Source organism: Anopheles gambiae, chromosome 3 (assembly GCF_943734735.2).
Source record: "Anopheles gambiae chromosome 3, idAnoGambNW_F1_1, whole genome shotgun sequence".
Lineage (NCBI taxonomy): Eukaryota > Metazoa > Arthropoda > Insecta > Diptera > Culicidae > Anopheles > Anopheles gambiae.
The window spans coordinates 86,880,582-86,905,157 of NC_064602.1; the positions used below are offsets into that span (position 1 = coordinate 86,880,582).

The following is a 24,576-nucleotide window of genomic DNA, read 5'->3' on the forward strand; positions in this document are numbered from 1 at the left end:
AGCATAGGCAGCTGATTGTAGTAAATTATTTTTCGGTAATTTTTAATGTTTTTTGTGTGTGTTTTATTTTGAGTGACTTCATGGACAGAATTCTCATATAAGAATAGGTTTAGACATTCATTCAATAAGAATTATTTTGCTATTTGAAAAATCTAATCTATAGAAATAAATATTCTCAAAAATCTAACTGGAAAGTCTGTCTTAGTCATGCATTTTTATCTAAAATTCTAATTTGAAGTTTAATTCACTTTAAAACATTTAAAATGTTTTATTACTAAAACATAATAATAGAATTACCATTGTGGCAGCCCAAAAGTAAATCATTAGACAGCACCATTACTCAGGCGAGCCGCATTTTGCTCTCGCCCGAACAGCCAGGGCACCCTTCATGCCATCTCCAGCAAAGAGAGCGAGAGAAGCCCAAAGGGAGAGAGCCCAAGAGCATAAGAGCGTACAGTTAACTGCGATTACATTGCCTTCACATTGCGCCCGTCAGCGATCATGCTTCATCATCCAGCCCCCTCTCGGTTTTTATCAGCCCACCGAACTTCAGAACACAAACATTGGAAAACCACACTCTCTCGCTCTCTATCACCAGCCCAACTAATTTCTCTCTCTCTCTCGCGCGCTTATTTCTCTCTAACCGTATGCGCGTCTCACCGTGCGGGAGCTGAAAACGCGTCGTCGTCGTCGTCCTGCCAAACCGACCAAAAAGGGACCCTTTTTGCAGCCACAAGGGCTGCCGGGCAGACCCGAAGAGGGAAAACTCTACGCTTCTCACCGAGACCGTACGGGAGGGGGGGGGGGGGCGAGGTTACGTACGAAGGGAGAGTTTTTCCCGAATCTCCTGCACGCGCCCTGCAACGACGACGACGACGACGACTGCCATCCACGACGACGCCGAGAACGAAACACACGCAGAAGGGTGGCGATTTTACACCGAGCGAAAATGTGGAAAATTTAGTAACGTCGTGGCATCGGTGGAAAACAGGTCGTAACAGGAGTGGGTTTTTACGTTTTTCCGCCTCGCGCGCGCGTGTGCTGTGTTTTGTCGGCAAAGCAGTTTTCGGCTCTACCATTTGTGGCGTGTTGCGTGCGTGCGTGCGCCCGTGCGTGTGTGCGTGGTGTGTGTTTTCCGTGTGCGAGAGTGTGGTAGCGGGAGGCAAACCCCACGCAGGATGATTTCTATCGCGTAAAACGTACAGTGCGTGTATGTGTGGTTTCTTTTTTATGTTTTTTCGGGTTTGAAATGGTAATTATTACACATTTACTCGCTTGGTTGATGATACACTCTGTGTGGTGTGTGTGGTGTGTAACTTTTAAGTTTTCCATAGTGAGAAGGAAAACTAGTGAGCGCAAACGTGAGAAAGAACGCAACGACTCGCTCGGTGTGGGGTGCAACGCCTTCTTGGATGCATCCATTACAGCATCCATCGAGCCACATCCTTCCATCCTTCCTTCCAGTGGCGACTTTAATTTCGACTTTAATCAAGCGAGCGTCTGTGCGTGTGTCTATGGCTGAGTGGGAAAGGGAAAGGGAGCTTTTGTTTTCCTTCTCTCTCGCTCGCTCGCTCTTCCGCGTTTGCTGCTGCTGTTCACCTGCCTGCTGCTTTTCTGTGGCTGCACAAGAAAGCGCTTTTTGCCCTGTTTGAGCTGCTGCTTTTGTACGACAGCATGAAAAGACTCCCCAAGAGACGGGCTCTTTCTTCACGAGCGTAAACAAACGGTTGCAGGAAGAAGAAAGAGGAGAAGAAGAGGAATAAGAAGAAGAAGAAGAAAAAGAAGAAGAAGAAGAAGCAGAAGAAGAAAAAAGCACAGCAAAAAGCTCCATCAAGGGATTTGTATTTTTTTTACTTCTACCCGGGAATTTGTGCGATTTTTCCCTTGCTGCTCGGTTATGGTTTTTGTATTGCTTTTCCTCAGAAAGCGGCATTTTAAATTACATCTTTTTCCCGGGAAAGAAATGGACAGCCATACACACGCAAACACAGGCAAAAGGGTGAAGAAACGGTCCTATGGTAAAAACAGGACAAGAAAAAAAACAATGCTCCAAAATGGACGCAAACAATAACGCTAACGCGAGAAGCGCTTTAAAGTAACATTTTCCGCGGAACTCCTTGTTCCTACCGTGAGGTTGGAAAAATTGGACAGCAAAGCAGCTAGACAACACACACACATTCTGCGAGGGAGAAGGGAAGGAAAATTCTCATAAATTTTCACCATACCTAGAACAAAATCTCCCTGTTCTTTCCCTCTGTTGGAGAGGGTATACGGGGTCCTTTTTCTGGTATTGTTTTATTTTTTGCTTGTGATGGCTTACGAAAAAAACATACACAGTACGAAAAACGAAATAAACCGATGAATCAGGAAGAGACAACCCTCCCACTACGCGATTTTTCCACCCTACTACCCCCAACAGACACAGTTCGACCTATATTCTCAGCGCCATGCAGTTCAGGCTAGGGAAAGGAATCGTTCTGCTGTTTTGTAGGCTTACGAACGGTGTCCCTTTATTTTTGCGCCTTTTTTGGCGGAGTTAGGAGGTAGGCGGGGGCTAGGTGGGGGTAGAAGAAAAACCGTTTTTCCGGCATAGATCGAACTTTTTCGACAATAACAAAACGGAAAGCTGGGAAATAGAACACACAAAAAAAAACCTATTTTTTGGGCATTTTTTGTTGTTGTTTCCCTTTGCTACATTCCGTTTTATTCACTTCCACTATTTTTGCTCGTTTTTTTCATTTGGTTTTGTTACTGTTTTACTTCCACTTTGCTCTTTTGTACCTCACTTTGATTTATCGATGATTACGACTGTGTATATTAATTTGGGACCGTTTTACGGAAGCCTTTTCAGCTGTATTTGACTGGTTTGTTTATTTTAATTTCATTTAAAAGCAAAGCTACAGAGAATGAAAAGGAAATGTGATGGGAAATACTCAATAATGTGCAAACATTTCGTACTTTTCCAAGCATTGGTTGTAAATGCGTTATTAAAAGTGATATTTTATTTACTCTTTAATCATTTTTTTATATCTTGTTTTTTACTGTTTTGTTTTCCAGGTAACCCAAAGTGAATTATTCCTCAGAGTGAGTGAAAATTAAAACGTAAATAGTGCATCGAGCAGTGGTACGTGTATACCCACGTGTTAAAACAAGTGTGTGTGTGTGCGTGTGCTGGTGGCAAGAATGTGTAGTGATTCTTACTAGAAAGTATTAATTTAAAGCAAAGAAAGAGTGTCAAAGAAATAGAGCGCAGAAAGTGTGAATGTTGTGGTCACAAGAGGAAGTGGGCCCAATCGTTGCTGCCATCCCTCGACTATCCTTTCCGACCAAGTAAGAAACGACTCGGCAGGGCGGCACACCTTGTAATTCGAGACGACTGTCGTTAAAAGAAAGAGCTGTTTTGACAGTTTCTTTGACAAACGTGTGCGTTTGTTTGTGTGTGTGTGTGTGTGTGTTGGACCACCACTGCAGTGTATAGCAGCGGAGCGCAGCGCAGCGAAGAAGCCCGGAGGAGTCTCAATCTGAAGGCCGCTTTGATCCGTCGTGTGAAAGTGTGAGTTTTGTGTTTCTTTCTTCCTTATCCACCGACACATCGTAGACAAAAATCGAACTGAATCGATTCATTACCATCGGTTTTTGGGGGGAAGGCTGGTCATTATGTTTGACCACCACAAACCGATCAAACACCAGCACACGGAACGCACAACAACAAAAACTTTCTAATTACTCGAATAAATAAAACCGTGGAGTAGTTTTGTTTATTTTTGCCCTCGCCCGGTACCCGGTGGCCGGTAGCAAATGCAAACTTTTCTGGACCGGTAGTACGGGTGCATGTGTGTGTGTGTGTGTGTGTTTGTGCTCGGGGAGAGGAGAAATCCACACCAAAGGTAGTCAATTAGTGAAGTAGTTGTTAGGCGCGTTTGCACGCCCCGCCGCCACGGGAATGGATGGATTTACCGGGACGGATGAGGATGGGTTTTTGTTGTTCCTGGTTGCACAAATTGGACAACCACGGTGAAATGAGGAGGATTGTTTGCTTTTCGGACGGTTTTCGGGTTAAGGGATAGAACATAAATTAAAAAAAACACACACTATAACATAGGCTGTGTGGTAGGTAGTTCGCGTGTTTTGTGGTTATGAGGGACTAGAGAAGACTTTTTCTAACGCTTGCATTACAGTTTCGGAAGTTGGTATTGTTGGGTGTTTTGGTGAGAATTTGAGAAGTTTTTCGGTTATTGTTTCGTAGTGCAAGGAAATTCCAGTAGATAGATCCTGCACATTCTGCAACATCGGAATAGAGAAGTTGGTTTGTTTTGGATCACGGTGATGCTTCTTGTTTGAAGAACGCTATAGACCATCCATAGTGTGTGATATAGCTTCTTACATAATGCAGCTTTTTCTATTCCAGAAGATGCATTATTAAGCTTAATGTATTAAGCTCTCGCAATGTAATGAAGACAATGTAGACGCTTTACCTATAAAATACTCTAGAGCTGAAAGGTTCACAAATGCTCCACTCCAAATTCCAATGATTGACCTTGGAACTGGATGAGTGCTTCGTCTATAAACTGAAAAGCGCTATAGTAGAAGAACGTGTTGAGTAATTTCTGAAGATTTTGTTGAAATACTACCTCTCAAAGTTGATATAAAAAACAAGCAGTGTATGCCACATTCAAATTGATCATAGATGCTATTCACAAGCAAACATGTAAGTTGTCAATGTACGCTGATACGTCCCTTATAGGTGCATAGCAATTAACATATTATTATGTTATTTGGAATATTTCGTGATTGATTCAAGAGTCATTAAAGGACATTAAGGTTGATGGTTGGAACAAATTCAATGCTTTTACATGGATTGAGAACTCCACCGCAGCTGTAAAGTCTTAAGATCTGCTGTAATAAGGGAAGATCTGCTGTATTTTATATCTTTTGATTTGTTAATGATATACTTTACACGCATTTGAAAACAATGGTGACATCTTAAGCTTTACATTTTCTCTCAGACATGATATCCTTAAATTACACTTCAGAAAAGCGATGTGATAATACGGAAGTACCGTTAGTTCGCTTAGTTACTAAATCTCATGCGTTTTTCTAGATGGATATCTTTGGAAATTTTGTTACATCATATGACCTTGGATAGGGTACTGTCCAATATAATGCCTAGGTCAACCTCAAATCAAAATTTTAAATAAAAATTGTTCACTAGCAAAATAATGAACACGTTACGCCGTATCTTTAGTGTACAATGTACAATAAATCAGTCACAATGTGACTTATCTGACAATTTCAGCACGAAAAAATGGGTTCATCGTTAAACATTTGTAGTAAAATTAATCAAACAGTATTACGCACGTTATCTTAATGATTCCTAAGCAAAAGGCTTGCATAAAACTCCTCAAACACACAATCTCCACCAGCAACAGACAGAAGCAAAAAACAAACTTGGGTCACCGCGTTGGGTTCCTTCAAGCTCAATGTCCCCCAAAACGGTGATAGTTTAACTGGTTAAGCAAATTTTAATTACGAGCATTGACCATAAAAGTAACACTTTTCGTGGTACTGCTCCTCAGAAGCTGGAGGAGCTGCTGCGGGGATGGGCAGGAAGGGCAGTTATTAAATTCCACCGTGTGCACACACGCACACACACACACAGCTTGCCGGGAGGAAGAACCTGACAGAACAAACCGGTTGTTCCCGGCGTTCTCCCGATTGCCTCGGATCGACACGGGAGATGCTGCCCGTTTCGTGGTTCGTTTCGTTTTTTGTTTTGTTTTTGAACATGCCGCCATATGAGTGGCCGGTGTCTCACGCAGGCAGGCAGGCTGGCAGGTCTTGAAAGTTGGTCGTCTTTTTCTGCTTCGTTTTGTGTGTGTGTGTGTCTTTGAAAGAAGTTATGCTGTTTTGGAATTTTATTTACGAGAAGGCCTTTTTTATTTCTGTTTATATAGAATCACTGCCACCACCAACACCGGCACCGGCACTCTACCTTCTCACACCCTCTCTATTTATCTTTTGCATTGGAACGTGCACACCAAGAACACTTTAACCGGTGGAACCGAGTGTTATGATGGCATTTATGTTTCGTTTTCTTAGACAGAGGGCAATGTTTCTGTGTTTTACCCCCTTTTTTTATTCTTTGTGGCGTGCTCTGTTGGTTCACCTTTTGCCACTCCGCTGTCGCTACGGTTCGACGGCCAAAGCCCGGGGTAAAAGTTTCACTTTCATAAAGCCATAAGCAATCGGGAAAGAAAATGCAGGGCACGGAGGTGTAGAACTGTGCTGTGCATATAGTGGTAGAACAGTGGAAACTTCCTCCCAGTTCGTTCTTTCTCTTATTTATCATTTTTAATTACTTCAAGTTTTCCCGGGGCCTCTTACCCATCCTTTGGGGAAAGTTTCCACGAATGCAAAAAGCTTTTGCTGTTTCAAGAACGAGAAAGACCGAAAGAGAGAGAGAGAGAGCAGCAAAGCACTCGGTAAACGAGGAATGTTTTTACATCTTCTTGACTTGGCTTGACGGGGCAAGTTGCCTCATTTTCAGCTATTTAGCACACTCGGGCCATATCCTATTGCGACGTGGAAAGAGGGCAGAGCGGAGGATGGAAAAAGTTGGAACTTTGCTGCTTCTTGGGCACAATAAAAATTCCATTCACGGCGATGGTCCTTTATTATTCCGGCAAAAAAAAAAAAGTTCTGTGAGACAGCGAGACCGGGTGCGCATCAGGCACACCACTAGTGGTCCGGGTAAGTTTGTAGCGAATGGAGATGGCCGCAAAAAAAACGGAGCTAAAAATAAACGAGAATGTAATATTAGTTAGAGTGATCGGGTTTGGAATCTTGTGTCCTTTTGCGTACCCCGCAGTACTGTCCCGCAGCTGGTGAAGGTTAAAAGCAGGTTGAAAGAATAAAAAGCTTAACCTGCCTAGAAACCAAGCCAAGAGCCACAGGGCGAGACACGAGAAAAGTCCCATCATTCATCTTTCTTCCATCTTTTGCGTTCTTGCTTGCGCAAATGGGGCGCAAACTTTTCCTTTCTACCCGGGGAAAAGTGCAGATGAATCCCATTTAGTACATCGTATCATCAGCTTCCTGGTATTGCATTTCCTTCTGGACGGTGTCACGATGACCGAAGGTCCGATCGATTGGTTGGATAGAAAGAGTTGTTTCAGGACGGGTTTTCAAGCTCCTTCTCGCTCTATTTATCTCTGGGTTCATGCTTTTTTGCATAAAGGTGTACTGGCTGGCGAACAACGCTGCGGATAAAAAAGCGCTTCAAGAGATCCAGCAGGACATGCAGACGGCGTCGAAAAGCGAATAGGATCTTTCAGATTCTTCAGAAGTTCCAGGATAGGAGCTGTGAAGGAAAAAATGTTAGAAAAATGTGGTTAAAAATCCATAACCTTTCACCCATGTCGTACCGCTGCAGGACGCAAAAAAGCAAGAGAATGTTGATGCAAACTCCTCTGAAAAGAAGAAAAAAAGGTGTTGAAATATGTATGCAACGCTCTGCATGGATCGCATTTTTCTTTCCATTGTTCACCATCGCAAATGGAGAGATTCTATTATTTTCTGGTTGAGTCATCTCAGACTCTCTGGCCCGTTTTGTTGCTGTTGATAGTACACCTCCAATAGGTATTATGCGAAGTCAACGCGAATTGCGATAACAAATCACTGACGCTGTAAAAACATTAAAAAAAACAGTGTTTATTTCTCGATGTCCAACCGATTATTGGGTGACATACGGACAGCCAAATCGCAACACACGATAACACGGAATTTGTGCGATAATTTGAGCTGGACGCACCGAAAAAGAGGCCGAAGTGGGAACGCGGGTGCAAATTTGCTGATAACGCGCAACGTGCGGCCCACACACAGTCACGAGAAGAGAGCAGGAGAGCCAGATGGTCAGTAGTGACCGTTTGTTTGTGAGCGGAAAGTGTCATCATGAGCAATCGGAACCGCACGGGAACGTTAATCACCATCGGCGTGCTGCTTACTATCGTAAGCGGCCCGGCATTCTGTGAGACGTTTCAGTTTCCCGAATTTGTAAGTGATATCAGCGATGGATGTTATCGGAGCACACTAAGATGGTGATGTACATTTAATTGCCATTAAATTCATACGCTCCCTCGATCGGCGTACCTTTGCGACATCGATCTACGTTGATGCAGTTCATGCCTCTCTTATCATTTTCTATGTTTCTATCTTCCTGATTTCCTCCGGATTTTCAACTTCGCTCAAGGTTGCGGTCGAAGGTGACGCTGCAGCAGCATGCGGTGGTTGGATTATTGATAAGGTGCTCAGACCACATGTTTTAACGACCGCAGCCTGCGTGAAGCGAGGCAGTCGAAGTGTGCGACAACTGCTGGTGCGATATGGCAGTGCGGAAGTAACAAGCCGTACCTCGAGTTTGGCCATCGACAGGATGCTGACCTTTGGGGAAGATGAACGGCTTGTTGTGCTCAGTACGTTCGGTCGGTTGCGAAGAAATCCTCCAGTGTCCGCACCAACCGATCAGCGACTCAATGGTACCTCGCTGCTTTGCTGGCAGCGAACGACAGATGGTGCGTTGCAGAAAACCTTACTCAAGGTTGCTCCGGATCAGAAGCACACATTAAAACATCTTATCAATACCCTGCACTGTCGAGATTCGGAGACAGGCGAGTACCGCCTGGAGGGAGCTCTTATCATGGAAAATCTCATACCAGCCGCTATGTTGACAGTGCGAACGCGCGATGAATCTTCCATCTGTGGCAGTTCGGTGGACATATTGGAGCTGTCCGATCTAAGCTCGGCAAGCGGTGACGCACGGTCGATGATTGATACACCGCTGATGGAGCCCGTTCCTGATAATGGTTTCCCGCTGGACCAACCGAACTCACCGTTCGGATACATCGTGTACGTTATCTTCATGGGCTACTGCATACTCTACACACTGATGTTCTTTATCTACGGTTTAATGCGCACGAACCCGAGTACGGATTTGTAGACAAGGAGGCAGAATAAAAGCGACCGTGGGGTCTTCACACTTGTAAGCCTTTTTTTCGTATGATTGATTTATTTAACTTCTTCGGTCGGGCGCTTCGTACACCACTGTTATACATTTATAAAGGCTAGTTGAGGAGGAGGGCTGCTACGATCGCCACCAGCACGGTTGCCAGGGACAGTGTGATGGAGCTGGCAGTGCCACCACCGCCGCCACCACCGACAACGCCCGGCATTGGCGTTGGGCCGGCTACCGGCGTATCCGTACGGCCGAACTGCTGCTGAATCCAGTGGTGATAGTACCGCACCTGCGTGTACACCGTGTACGTGTTGTTCGTACCGCAGCCAAACCCGAACGAGATGATGCCGGTCAGCAGATCGTTACAGTACAGCCCACCGCCTCGGTTCGGGGCACAGACACCGTGCGTGGCCTGATTCAGCACGGTGCAGGCCATCGAGTCGTGCAGCATGCCCTGGTGCTGGGCGTTGCAGGTAGTGCGCGGTGAATACTGCACATTCAACACCTGCAGCGGTACGTTCTGGGCAGCCTGTTGCCAGTTCCATCCAAGCACCTGACACACCGTGGAGTCGGGCACGATCCGAAGATTCAGCTCGGCCGGTGCCATGTTTGGCAGAGCGACCTGCGGAAACACGATGTTGTTCGTGAGCCGCAGCACCGCAATATCATTCTCGAACGTCCACGGGTTGTACTGCGGATGGGGGAAGATCCGATTCACCGCCATAACTGGTGCGTTCTGATCTACGACCAGTACACCGGCGCGCACCGTAACCTGGTTGGCGGCGATGAGATGATTGTTCGCGTCCAGCACGCAACCGGCCGCCGTTAGGATGTGATTTTGGTTCAGGATCGTACCACCGCAGAATGCGGCCGTACCGATCTGTACCGCAACCTGGGCCGGGAAAGCGCCAGCCATCGCCGGTCCACCACCCACCAGGAACGGACTCACGGAATCAGCCTGCGCGAGGAACTTGTCTGCAGCCACGGCCTCCTCTTCCACTGCGAAGGCATTCTCGTGCACTTCGTTCGCAATACGATCCACTGTGTTGACTAGTTCACGTTCAATCAGGACAGGTTCTCCCTGGGTAAGAACCACCAGGAACGCCACCAGAAACACACACAACGCAGGCACTTTTTTACCCATTGTCTTCTTTCTGTTCTGTCTTCAGACGTCCGGTCTGTCGTTCGGTGCGATCGTAACTGTCCACCAGCTTCGGTGAAGCGTTAGATCATAACTAACTGCGCCAAACCGTAGGCACTTATTTGTTCCACTAAGTGTAGCCGGTACACTATCTAAACCTGGCCGGTTTGGGTGGATTAATGGAAGGATTTGCGGTACGGAAGTACGATAAACTGCTCCCGATAAACAAGTAGAGCTGCACCGCACACGCCATATCGGTTGACGTCGATTTCGGGAGAATTTTGATAAATCTTGATAACACGATATTCTCGTTACGGTTTGAGTATGCGTACTTTTTTCAGTATAGTTCCCACCAAAGTACACCATAAATCACGCTCCGAAAAGCCAAACTTTGCTGGTACACCCGAGGTGCGGTAATTGTGTTGACATAATTCCAAGCAGAAAACTGGGCCATATCGGTTTTTTTGTTGCCGGGACGAAAGTGTGTCGTTGACAGGATGCCAAAAAGCGCTCTACTTGTTTCCTCGTTCCGGGCAAACGGCACGAAAAGGCAGCTCAATCGAGAAGGCTCGGGACAGAGACAGTACCGATATCTTGATAATTAATTTCCTTATTGGTTTGGTAAGGTTTCTCGCAAACAGTGAGTGAGATTTAGAGACATCATTTATCCTTGGATGCTTCCTTCCGCAAATGTGTTCTGGTCAGGGTTTAGAAGGTCAACATTTTAGGCCTTGGAAACGATATGGACGTGGAACTGATAGTGCAATGGCGATGCATTGAGGGCGTTGGTGATGGTGGATCAAGATATAGATTAAAATTAAAGAGAATCATTAAGATGAATAGAATGGCTTGATTTTGAAGTTTGATTTTCCACCTATACTCGATATCCTAGAATATTCAGTTACGTTAATTTAAGGTATGTGAATATGTTTTGCCCAATACGCTAGCTAAGAAATCAATTCATTAAAGTAAACCTGTCTTTTTCAATATAATCCTACTTTTGGTCCTTCGAACCAGATATGCCATGATGCTTTGTAGGCTCTGCTTGGTTCGTTATTGCAATTAATGAGCAATTATTCCTCAAATACCCAAAAAGGTGGTAAAATATCAATATAAATTTATAAGTAGACTTACAAATGTTCAATTATGTTCATTTAACACAACATTTTGGTGTTTTGAAACAAATTTTTCCATCAAAATATTACAACAAAGACCCGTTTTTACTTGCTGAATATTGGAAAATTATTTTTAGGACGCATTTTAGTAAAATTTTCAAATTCTTTCATCATTCCAACCTAGAAAAGTAATGCGTAGAACAGAAACTAATTCCAAATGTAACAAGTATACCCTCAAACACTCAATATGTGCCCCGGTGGACTTAAGTTAATCACTTTGTCTAAATTATTTGCAACTTTTCCGAACCCACGTAAACCCCAACACGCTCACTAGCTCAAATGTACCATTATGGTCCGTACATACGTGTGGGTCGTTTTCCACAGAATCTTCTCTCCCCGGTTCTTAACCAGGGGCCGGACCGACTATCCCGAAGCCGCTAACCTTTATTTATGACACGATGCGGTTAACCGAGACCTCATTTCGTTTCGACAAACGGTTCCACTCCGAGCCCCATTTTCGCAATGGTTTTTGTGTCTAAGTTTAAGAACTTTGCCGGGAAAGGGGTCACTGCTCCGTCGTAGCACGCATACCCACCATCGGGGCTGAGAGGTAAAGGCCCGGTCCCCATGTGGTGTGCAATTGAGCGCACGTACGTACGCAAAACGTCACAGATGGAAATTGGAAACTATGGCCAGCAGAAGAGGGTTTGGTCGGTGTCTGAAGACGTAATTTTGTAATTTGAAATGACACTTTAATGGAGGTTGCCGGTGGCCGTCGGTACCGTCGGGAATAGCAAGTTCAAGTGCGCCTAATAGCACACACCACACAGCCCGGTGTCGGCGTTATCCCATACCGGTCCGGAGAAATATCGAAGAAAAAAGGGTCAACTTAAAGTGCAAAAAACACAAAACATGCTCTACTCGCTTTCTCCTCACTAGCAGACGAAAAGCGGGAGAAATATTGTGTAAGGATAGTCGGAGGGAAAGTAAACCCGAACGCTACCTGCTAGCATAGGCCAGGCCAGCTTGCGTGTCATCTCCCCAGGTGGTGGCGCTTGTATTCTATCCTCCCAATGGAGCAGGCTGGATGCCATTCCACGTACCTTCACACGAATTGGCGGGGATGGATTCCTTCCACAAGCCAGACCGTGCTTAGATGACGGTACGCCTCTAGGAATTCTGACCATCCACCCTCTTTGGCGGACTGCAAGCCAGCGAGACACCGATGTTTTGGGGAATTAATACACGGAGCTCAGTATTAGTGTCCCCCAGTTCCAACCTCAGAGTGCCTTATGCCTCAGATAGGTTCGAAACCAACATCCAAGGTTGATTGGATAATAAATTTCAGGCATTTTCCAAAAAACCCTCGCCACACACCAACATACCACCAGTCCACCTCCGGCATCAGGTCATTAATGACTCAACACTGTCATAAATTTGAGCATTTCTGAGGAATTTTCTAGCCACCACAGAGGCCCGCCAACTTTGTAGGTTCTCGTTGGGACTTTCGTTTTAAGCTGTTTTGTGCCCTTTTTTCCTTCTGTTGAGGAGCATTTTCAGCTACATAAGCCAACAGACAACCCATTATTTAAGGGAGCAACTGACTATGACTTTACTATGATTGACAATCATGATGGTTGTGCAAACATGTAACACAGCAAGAGATACAAAACTGATGCAAAAAAGCGCAACGAATTCGTCGGAAGAGGACTGGGATGGTTCCTTCTAGGGAGCATGCCTATAGAAGCGCAGATAGCAAATCCAATGAATGACCGTTGTTCCGGCTTAATTAACGAGAATGCAAAATATTGCTCATCTGATCCCATCTGATATCCACAACGTGTTTTGTTTCTTTCTTACCGTCCATGTCCATGCTGCGCTCAAGCTGTGACAGATTTAGGATGGAACGAAATGCTCCTTCTCCATTCCACAAAAAATAGGCGCACCCCGATCGCTTATCGGTTATGATTACCAACGGGAAGTTGGCGTCCAGCCCTGGCGTGTGATGACCCTTTTTGCCACACAAATTACTATGATATGTTTTAATTAAAAGTAAAGCCTGAAACCATCCCATCGATGGCCGTAGCATGCTGATGATTAGTGTAAATATTGGAATTTATTTCTCTATATTCTCGGTCACAGACAGACAGCCGGGCAATCCGTTTAGCTGTGGAGAGGAATCATTGAAACCTATAAACCTTACTAAACACGGGTAACTGTCCCCTAGGGCGAGGAGGCCGTCTGCTAACCTGCTAAGAGGGATCATCTTTGCCTCTTTCCTTCACGCTGGGACAAAAAGGGTGGCACAAATAAATAAACTATTTTAATGCTACGCACACAGTAGTGGTCTGTCCCCGGCGGATTTTGGTTCGGTGCATGCAACTTACGAAACCAAACAAATGATGAGATTATATATTCAAGCCCTCACGCGTCGGTAGTTATAATACAGACGGGATGTTATAAATTTGGATCATATCTCTCTGCGAACCCGTCTTGTCACGGTTGCATAAATCTCGCACAGTAGTAGCCAATGCTTGGCAGAAAGTTTGAAACGCATCATACCAAAAGCAAAAAGAGCGTTTAATTTGCTTTCTTCATTTCGTTCCATCACTTTCGCAGGCATTTCAGCTGCGGCTCAAACCGAGAGATCGATCGATCAAACATTGATCTGGGAATTTTTAGGGTCCGCCGAAACTGTGCTGGAACTGCTAACTGCAGTAGAAAAACTGAGCCCAACTGTCATCTCTAGTTGGCCGTCACGGCACACGGCATGACAGCCGCTGTGCGATTAGATCCTGTTGAAAACCCGTCCATCCCGAAGCGAGATGATACGGACATTTATGAATAATAATGTTCGGGTCACCACCCCGGACCGAACCCGGAGCACCTGTGTATGTGCTGCTGCGTTTTTGTTTATGTTTATGCGTACTCCTGTGCTCCCGCAATCGTTTGGGACACACTGCGGGAGGACACGTTTGGGACAGAGATCGTAATCCTTTTTTCGGGACTTTTTTTTTTTGGGATGATTTTGGTTAGCCATGGACCGTCCTAAACACAATGTTCGTGGATTTGAAAATATAGAAACGAAAATAAATAAAATTGTCCCAATCGAAGCACACCCGTTGTCTGTGCGCGAGGTACAGTGAAACAAAACCCCAGCGCTGAAAACCCCAGTGGAATACTGCACCTTTTGGCGCTAGTCGAATGGTGTTGATCTGCCAAAACTGCAGATGAAGCGTTGCATTTTTCATGCGCATATGCAGGGACCGGCCGCGGTTTCGCTTGGCTGTTTTTCCACACCTGTATTTTCCGGAGCATACCGATGCACCCGAAGCTCTATCGGTAATAACTTTAGATAGAAGAGCAAAAGAAGGGTGTGTGTGTGTCGGCGTAAGAAAAAAAAAGTCGTGCTCCAAACTAATCATCCCGTTGGGAGGTGGAAACTGTGGGACCGCTTTTTTACCCCGTCACAGCAGCACGGACAAGGTGGCAATATTTCGCTCACTCGACACCGCATCAGCAAAACCTCCACTGCACAGCAAGTGAACTTTTCAGTTTTAATTGAAATTCATATCTCATATGTTCATTACGCGCGGAGGTTTTCCCCGTTGGCAATTTCATTTCACCTAACTGCGATGCGAAGCGCAGCGCTTGTGAACATGAGCATTGTGAGCTGCTGCTCGGGAGTTTGTGGTCATCGGTCGGTGGTTTCGTTTTGCTGTGAAACGACAAGAAGGGGACACGAGTGGACTGGTTGGGTAAGGTCACTTCTTCCAATATGTACAACATAATTACGATTCGTCACCTTTTTTAATGCCCTTTTTTGCGGTGGTTCGTATGTCGTATGCTGGGAAAGATTCTGGGGACATGGCACGGTTGTTGATACGTGTTTTTATTTTATTTTTGCAACTCGTTCTAGTTTTAACGATATTGCGCCCCTTTTTCCAACAGCTAGTAATACAGTGAGGGTAATTGGTATAAGCGCAGTGAGTTTAAATTGCTGAAAAGGAAACAAATGACTTAATGAAATAGAATAATTGTCTTGAAATGAGGATGGTTTGGGCCAAACAAATAAGTAGCGGAAATTATTTTGGCTTTGGCTTTGGCTTTTTTCGAGTTGAAATCACACTTTGTTTACCAGGCTTTCAAGCAGTTGAAGGATCAATACATGAATTTTCTTCATCGAGTAATTTTAATAGCATAATTTGCCAAGCGTTTTTCATATTTTGAATGAATTAGGGCCTAAGTTAGTTGTCCAAGAAAGCTATTTATTGCAATCAGAACCACACAATAATTGATTGAAATCATTCGAAAAACGAACTGCTGAATTAGTTTTAAAATACAGTTTATAAACACTCTTTATCGGAAGTGATTAAAGTGAGATTTTGTTGGATAATTCACATGAAATGTACAATAATTTTGCAAATAATAGATTATTTTCTTTTCAACAAATCAAACAATTTGATATTTAAAAGCTTGATAAATAAGCTTCTTTCCACGATTGAGCTGTCATTGCTGACATCTCTTGCGGTAAATAGTTATTAAATGCTTCAATACAATTATTAAAGATAAATTAAATGATTATTCTTCATAAAAACTTACAACTATCGACGGATTGGCATACAAAATGTGAAGGTAATTAAAATTCAAAATAATATTCTAATCGTCTATGCGCTTCTAGACATATAACCCCCACTGTACAGGAGGCAGTATCTCCACGGGATGTGTACCACATTGTATCTTTTTCCAAGCCCCGCATACTATGCGCCCGACCTAAGCACAAACAGACACACACAAACGTATAACACGCGCGGTGGCGGTTTGCTTTTATGATTACTTTTTTGTAGCTCGCCATGTGAGTCGCCATCCACACATACGGTAGCATAAATCAACTGAAATACGATTGCGTTAATGTTTCCTTTCTTTCTCGTGCTGGGCTTTTCCCGATACGTCGTCGTGCATTGTCGTGCTTCCCTATTTTTCGGTGGAGCTCCATACACACAGCCATGTACACACGTATGATGGCAATTATTATTTATGGGGTGCCATTTTTTACTTGCCCCGTTACGCCCGGAACGATGCTGCCAAAGAAAGAAAGAACAAAAAATGAAATACCAAATCGAACGTCACAGGGACACCCGGGCCCGTGTGTTGGACACCCGAAATCGGCCGCGCTTAATGGTGATGAGCTTTCAGCCATTCCCATTCGTCTTCATATAAAACGCGTACTCTCTCTCTCTCTACGCTGTGTATGAATAGGAGTGTGTGTGTGTGTTTTTTTTTTTGTTAACTCCCTTTCCTTTCCCCGTGTGCAGTTGCGTGGCATGAAATGAAATTGTCATGAACGCTTCCCGCGAACTTTCCAGCCGCGTAAAACGGGGAATCCAATTTTTGGCCGCGCGAAAATCAAGCGCTACACACCGGCGGGAAGGAAGGACACGGCTGGTGGGCTGTCTGGTGATGCGTTTCCGTTGATTAAACTTGTCCATTTCACATTCCCGTAGTTTGTAGAGAGCGATCGTTTTATGTGCATGTTGCCTACCCATATCAATACGGTTAAAGATTAATTCCTCTGTCCTGTGTCACATAGGTTCGCGCACGGTTGCAGGTGGCTGCAGCACGTGCTTTTTTGTGTGTGTGTGTTGCTCCTAAAATGAAAACAAATTATTTTAGACTTTTTTTTCTCGAGGATTGGAGTTGCTCTGCTCTGCCGTTCGTCATCGTTCGTCTCGTCAGTGTCATCAATTTCGGGGCTGAGTCCGTCGCGTTTGGGGATAGAGTTATAATTCATCTACCAGCACGTGACACAACCGTTTGTTAACGCTGTCTCTCACGCGGTTCCATTGTTTGACTTAATGTGGCGGGGGAAGATGAGGGTAAAGTGGGGACCTTTTGTTTCAGCAACTCTACACAAGGTTTAGATAAAAGACTGAAAGTATTATTCGTATCAAAAGCGATGATTCATCGATGACTCGTTGGAGCTTTAAATTCCCTCTCTTTTCGTTGATTAGATAGCAGACTTATCAAGAAATATTTGTAAAACTGTGGTGGATTACAAGATGTGCTCTAAACTCATTTTAAAATTATTAATCTTTGTTTGTGCAAACGGGGTTTCCTTTTTTTTTGCTAAATTAATATTAAATAAGCCTCTGAACGCACTCTTGCTGCAGTCTTCGTACATTTTTTAGAACTGATTTAACAAAAACACCTTCTTCATCAACACCATATTGCTCCTTGCTCCCCTATGCATCAGTATCCCGGAGAAAGTCCGTCACCTTCTGATGCTTCGATACGATTCAACGTTTGGCACCATAAATTTTCACCATTCACCCATGCTTTCCCTTGCTTCTTCAACCAGCAGAAAAGGCCATCCCACTGCAAACGGGGGTGAATCGAAAAAACAATAGGAAAATAAATCACAAATAATCAAACAAAAGCAACGAACGAGAAAAAAAACATACACACCTGAAAACAAATAAATAGTCAACCACACGGTCAGGCAGGTCTTCCACATTACATCGTTTTCCAAACCCCCTTACCCATGAAGCGTACCATTTCCATATCTTTCCTTACCGATTCCGGCGTGCGTTTTGTCGTTTGGTGCTGTTTTGGTGCCCTTTTCCCTCCACTATTCTGGGCCGTATATCAAAAGCAAAAACATGATTTAATCACCCATTTCCTTCGGGCAGGCGAAGGGAAAATAATTCTACCCTTCTTCCTCCCAGCTGAGTGTGTTGTGTGCTCCCCTTTGGTTTACTTTTTGACAAAATTAATCAAAGAACCAACACTACTTCCCGGGGGCACCGCTGCCCCTCCGTTTCTAGTTGTTGTGGCTCATTAATATTAACTTCAAAGTCATTGAAATTCAATCTACATTTCTCGTGCATCGCAGGGCTGGAGTGAGTGAAGAAAACGAATCGTAAGGGAGTGCGGGTGTATCTCTTCCACACACAAAACACGCGCTCATGTTTCATTTGTTTATGCTTGTACAGCTAGTCTCGCTCCCGCGGCATCATCATCGCACCATGGCACAAAGACGCAAGCACACGCACTGCAACGCGCCCGTCTCTGGTCTAGCCATAATTATTATTTATGTGCATGTATATACAAAACATTTAATGGCGTCTTTCAATTCCGGCAGCGCGCGATTGCACTCGAACGCGAGGCGAGACCACGCCTTTTGATTAGTGGCGGGCCTCAAGCGTTGTGGGAAATTCCAGACCATCGCAAACAGAGAGGACAATCGGCACAGCGACCGATGGTGGGTGCCGAATGACGAATGACGGCGTCAAAGGTTGCGTCTGCAAATCTGAAGCGAAGCATCGAAGCGCGCAAAAAACACAGCCCCAAAAACACATTAAAATGTTAATTACTCTCAGTGTGGCCGGTCGCGCACAAATAGATAAAGCATAGACATGCCTAAACAGTGGAAGGAAAACGGCTGCAACATCAAAAAAAGCCCAAAAGAAGGGAACCCGCTTCAACTGCTTTTGACCGCAGTTTTGCTGTTGACTTCATTTTCAGCAAGCGGGTAAATTAATTGTAACAAAAAACAACAAGAAAAACAAAACCACCACCACAATGGGCTCACGAAAGCCAAGAAGACCCCACGGCAAACGACGCTACAAGATGGATAGATAGCAGACGCGTAAACGTGTGTCTGACCTGCTTGTTTTTTGTTGTGGTGTAGTGTTGCTTCCCTCGCACCGGATTGGGTCATCCATTTCCGGCTTCGGTGGCTTCGGTGCTTTTGTGTGTGGCCTTTGTTTTAGCACAATCGAGCGCGAGAGCGATGTACCTACGCCCAAAAACTCCCCCCCCCCCCCCCCTCGTTCGGTTTTTGGACCCACCGTCAACGTTTACTGCACCGCGCACAACGCGCTGAAATGCGTTTTCGGTGTAAATGATCCGGTGGCACGAAAGAACTGGGTTCGGTTGTTGCTGCTTGTTTGGCGGGTCTCTCCCTTCTTTCCTTTTTTTGTTTTGGTTTTAGTCACTCGGTGAGCCTAAAAAGGTAGAAAAAAAGTGGAATAAAAAAGCCAAAAACGCGGTCTCACTGGAGGAATAAATTTGCTGTTCCACTGTTGTCGATGGAAACGAAAGTAATGCTTTACTACACTCCCTCTCCCGAACGAAAAAGTAAAGCAAGTAAACCAACATGGAGGAAATTCAACATAAAATGGTTGATGTTCTAAGTTGTCGTTGCGGGAAGTGGTTCACTCGGTTCCACTCTCTCTCTCTCTCTCTCTCTCTCTCTCTCTCTCTCTCTCTCTCTCTCTCTCTCTCTCTCTCTCTCTCTCTCTTTATCTCTCTACCGGACTGAAATTCGAAGTTTGCGTGCTTTGTTTTGGCGCCACATAACAACAGCTGGAAAACACTTGCTCGCAGTGAGGAGGCCGGAATTAAAATGACAAAAAAAAGATACACTCATTTCTAATTTCAACCACATGATACTTTACCGCCCCTCTAGGAAGCGAATCGCTTTCGTGTGTTCGTGTTTTAATAACACAAAAAAAAATCATCAAAAACATTCCTCACCCAACGGTTCTGGCTAATGTAAATCATAAATTGAATCGCACATCGTTGGCAACTGTGGCGCTGGATGGATGATGGAAATGGCGTTGGCAACAATACTAATTTCTACGTTTAACATTTTTTTGTTGTTGTCTCCCCCGTCATGTTTTACGGTTTGAATAGAACAATGTGGGCATTACATCGTCCCCGTTGACGAGCAAGTGTATGGAACATCTGGTGATATTGCTTGCGGGGTAAAGTAAAGAATACGCAATAAGTCAGTCAATCTGACCATTTATGATTATTATTATTATTTTTTTTTATGCCGAAAGTTATCCAGCTGGCATAAGCTTACATAACATACTTATTTCTATAGTTAATGCTAAAGAACAGTGCCAACAAAAACGCATTGAAAAACATAAGAAGTTTAACTGTCAATCAACCAAATAAAAAAAAAACAACATAAATTGTGGAAGCGTCATATTAAGCTATGTAAAAAGGTCCGTAAATTGTTTAAGTTTGAGTTCAAGTCGACATTGTTTCCTAGCGAGTTATAGGCACTTATCATTTTTAATAAAGGATCGTTAGGAAATTAGGAAAGGAAATTAGTCGAATTCTATGTTGAATAATGTCCTGGTTCTTTACATTCTACTGGGGGCCTGAAAGTTCAATTTACTCAGAATTGACGGGGCGTCTAAAGATCCGCTAACAAGTTTGTGTATAAATAAGCACTGTGCCGTCTTTCTTCTATGTTGCAGTGGTTCTAGTCCAAATAACAGGCACCTTGTACGGTAAGAGGAATAAACAGAATTACGAGACCACGGGAGACGATAAAACAATGAACGAGTGAGCTTGCGTTTAACCGATTCTAGCCTATCTATTAAATATTGCTAAGTCCAAATAATACTAGCGAATTCTAAGGTAGGACGGACAATTGCACAATACAGAGCTTTAATACTGAATGGATCTTTGAAGTCTTTCGCAACACGCAAAATGAATCCTAACAAACGGAAAGCTTTTGAAAGTATTGCTTCATAGTGGTTCTGTAACGTTAGTCTGCTATCTAAATGAACGCCTAAATCACGAATCACATTTTTACGCGGCACTGATCTATCATCAATTTTATAATCGTAAACAATGGGAGTTCTTTTTCTAGTATAGGATATAACAGAGCATTTAGATATGTTGAGACGCATACAATTTGAATTACACCATGAGTTAAATCGAGTTAAACAGTTTTGAAGAGTAAAACAATCGGTTTGATCTGATATCGGTAGAAACATCTTCAAATCATCTGCATAAAACAATTTTTCGCAATTTGGTATAACGTAAATAACATCGTTTATGAAAATGTTAAAAAGAATAGGTCCGAGAATACTGCCTTGTGGGACCCCGGACGTGTTGGTGAATGGTGCAGATAGAGAGGAGGAAATATTCACTGTTATATGCCTATCACTTAAATAACTGGAGAGCCAATGAACTAGCGCCCCATTTACTCCGTAGCCTAGAAATTAAGGGCCTAGAATAAAATACACGACCACGTGTTAATAAGCCGCCGACGACAGTCGAGTCTGTTAAATGTCAGAACATATCGAGGAGCCAATATCGATTCCGATCACTACTTGGTTGGCTTAGTGATACGTTGTAGAATCGCCCGCCCCCGCGCCAATGGGGGCGGAGAAAACACGCAGGCTCGGCTCAACACGGACTCTCTAAGGGACATTGCTGTCCAACAGGAATTCAAAACCGCTTTAGAAGAGTCTCTACTACCAGAAGACAGATACGAAACTACGAGCGAGAGGTGGAACGCTCTAAAAACAAAAATAATAAACTGTGCAAGAAATATACTCCCACCACGTCGTGGCAACACCAAATCTGGCTGGTTCGACGATAAATGCAGACAAGTGACCGAACGTAAGAATACTGCATACCGAGCAATGCAGCAACGGCATAGAACGCGGGCATGCGCAGAGGAATATTCACGGCTTACACGCGAAGAGAAACGAGTTCACCGCTCCAAGAAGCATGCTTTGGAAGAGCAAAACATGCGGGAACTCGAGCAAACCAGAGAGGCGTACGGACCGACACGAAAGTTTTACCAAGCGATAGCAGGTCACCGAAACAACGTTGTACCTAAGGTAACCTGCTGTCGCAACAAGGATGGAGATCTGGTCAGTAACCAGCCAGAGGTCCTCTCGCGGTGGGCTCAGTACTTTGATGAATTACTCAATGACCAGTTTAGCGAACAGCTAGAAGCGCCACTAGCAGATAATGTCATGCTACTGCCACCTAGCATAGATGAAACACGAAAGGCTATCCGTCGGCTGAAAAATAACAAGGCACCCGGAACCGACGGAATTGCAGCCGAACTGGTCAAGAATGGAGGTGCACGACTAGAAAACGAGATTCATCAAATTGTTACTGAGGTGTGGGATAGCGAATCGATGCCTTGTGATTGGAATCTCGGCATCATCTACCCCATATACAAGAAGGGAGATAGGTTGGACTGCAACAACTACAGGGGTATTACGGTGTTGAATACCGCCTATAAAATATTCTCCCTGATCCTTCAGGATCGCCTTGTCCCGCACGTCGAAGAGATAGTAGGAAACTATCAAAGAGGATTCCGAAACGGAAAATCAACCACTGATCAGATCTTCACCATGCGGCAGATCTTGGAGAAGATGGCTGAATACAAAAACGACACATACCATCTCTTCATAGACTTCAAAGCCGCATACGATAGCATAGCCAGGGTTAAACTGTACGACGCTATGAGCTCATTTGGAATCCCGGCCAAACTGATAAGGCTAGTTAGAATGACTATGACCAACGTCACATGCCAGGTGAGGGTGGATGGAAAACTCTCAGGACCTTTTGCTACCACCAAGGGTCTGCGCCAGGGGGACGGGCTTGCCTGTCTCCTATTCAACTTGGCGCTAGAGAGGGCCATCCGCGACTCGAGGGTGGAGACTACGGGAACCATCTTCTATAAGTCAACCCAGATCCTGGCATACGCTGATGATATAGACATCATTGGTCTGCGGCTCTCCTATGTAGCAGAAGCCTACCAAGGGATTGAGCAGGCGGCAGAGAACCTCGGATTGCAGATAAACGAGGCAAAGACCAAACTGATGGTGGCAACATCAGCGGACCTACCAATAAATAATCCAAATCTACGTAGGCGTGATGTACAGATAGGTGAACGCACTTTTGAAGTCGTCCCACAATTCACCTATCTTGGGTCAAAGGTCAGCAACGACAATAGCATGGAAGCTGAGTTGCGCGCAAGGATGCTGGCTGCCAACCGGTCATTCTACAGCCTGAAAAAGCAGTTCACCTCAAAGAACCTGTCGCGACGGACGAAGCTGGGACTATATAGTACCTATATAGTACCAGTACTCACATACGCCTCTGAGACATGGACACTGTCCAAATCTGACGAAGCCCTCTTAGCCGCGTTCGAGAGGAAGATGCTCAGAAGGATACTTGGCCCCGTATGTGTGGAAGGACAATGGAGGAGCCGCTATAATGACGAGCTATACGAGATGTACGGCGACCTCACTGTCGTACAGCGTATTAAGCTCGCCAGGCTCCGGTGGGCTGGCCATGTTGTACGCATGGAAACGGACGACCCAGCCCGTAAAGTCTTTTTAGGCCGTCCACAAGGACAGAGGAGGCGTGGTAGGCCCAAATTGAGGTGGCAAGATGGCGTGGAGGCGTCCGCCATTAAGGCCGGGATAACGGACTGGCAGACGAAGGCGCGAGACCGTGAGCGGTTTCGGACACTCCTGAGGCAGGCCAAGACCGCAAAGCGGTTGTAGCGCCGGATAAGTAAGTAAGTAAGAATAAAATATTGACATGTTTTGTACGTAATAACTCACAAAAAACAGATTATGAAAATGGCAAGGAAAACATTGCCCAAGTATAGTAAATGATTGCTTGGAGGATTTTAAAGAATTAATAATTTAATTAAACATAACATAATACAAATAAATTAGTTGCTGAAGTGAGATGAGCAAATAAGTAGTTCAAATAATGTAAATAAATAGCTATAAATAAATAAATTAACAAGTTTTTCATGGCTGCATTATACACTTCAATGTTTTCTACATTTAAAAAACTACTCTTTGCAAAAATAGACTATATTTTCAACTACAAAACTACATCAATATAAGTACCTTTGTAACGGAATGCAAATGACACCTTACAGCTGAACATAGAACTTGTAACGCGCAACCGTACTCAAATGTGCGGAAACGGCCCAACGGAAAATATTCAAATTAGCAACAAATAATCCTAAAAAGTGCAGAAAATGAAATACTTTCCCTTGCCTAGTACACGACGCTCCACTCTAAAGCCACCGCCAGCACAGCAAACTCACTACACTTAAGCGCACAAGTGTGCTTTTGAAGCAGGCGGCCCTTACGTGTTTCAATACCGAAAAGCCCTGTTTCCTGTCCGGGTACAGAATCCTTCCGCAGGCTTCCCATAACCTTGAACTTCATAAATTTCACTCATCGCATAATCCGGTTCCGGCTTATTATTCTTTTATTTTTAAACCCACCGAGCAAGGGGGAAACAAACGGCTTTCGCCAGTCGCAGGTTAAAGTGTGTGCTGTTTACGTAGTTTACGTTAAAGTTCGTCCCTGCGCTGTGAAAACAAAACAGCAAAACAGGCAAGTGGAGCTTTGGAGGTTTCAAAAATGCTCACTTTTCCATACATCCCAAAGGGAAGCGAAAGGGTAGCCACTTGTGGCGGTTTCCCACACAGACGACGACGATCGTTTCGCACC

The 24,576-nt window shown here is 44.4% G+C and overlaps 3 protein-coding genes across 4 annotated transcripts in view; 2 read left to right on the forward strand and 1 right to left on the reverse strand.

Annotated features, from left to right (window-relative positions):
* Window positions 1-889: 889 nt before the first annotated feature.
* Window positions 890-24,576, forward strand: part of LOC1281023 (MOXD1 homolog 2) — a 135,831-nt gene continuing 112,144 nt past the window's right edge. Inside the window, exons 1-2 of one of the 2 annotated variants that reach the window (XM_061656473.1) lie at window positions 890-1,252; window positions 3,058-3,553. The gene's annotated coding sequence lies outside the window, so the exon portion shown is untranslated. The remainder of the gene's footprint in view (window positions 1,253-3,057; window positions 3,554-24,576) is intronic. The other variant, XM_061656474.1, reaches the window with a different exon arrangement.
* On the forward strand, window positions 7,726-9,041 carry LOC133393089 (uncharacterized). Its single transcript, XM_061656475.1, has 2 exons — window positions 7,726-8,052; window positions 8,249-9,041. Exons 1-2 carry the CDS (start codon window positions 7,951-7,953, stop codon window positions 8,993-8,995), a joined length of 849 nt encoding a protein of 282 aa, XP_061512459.1. The 5' UTR covers window positions 7,726-7,950; the 3' UTR covers window positions 8,996-9,041.
* Window positions 9,045-10,154, reverse strand: LOC3291375 (trypsin). Its single transcript, XM_061656649.1, has one exon. The coding sequence runs from the start codon at window positions 10,152-10,154 to the stop codon at window positions 9,120-9,122; it is 1,035 nt and encodes a 344-aa protein (XP_061512633.1). The 3' UTR covers window positions 9,045-9,119.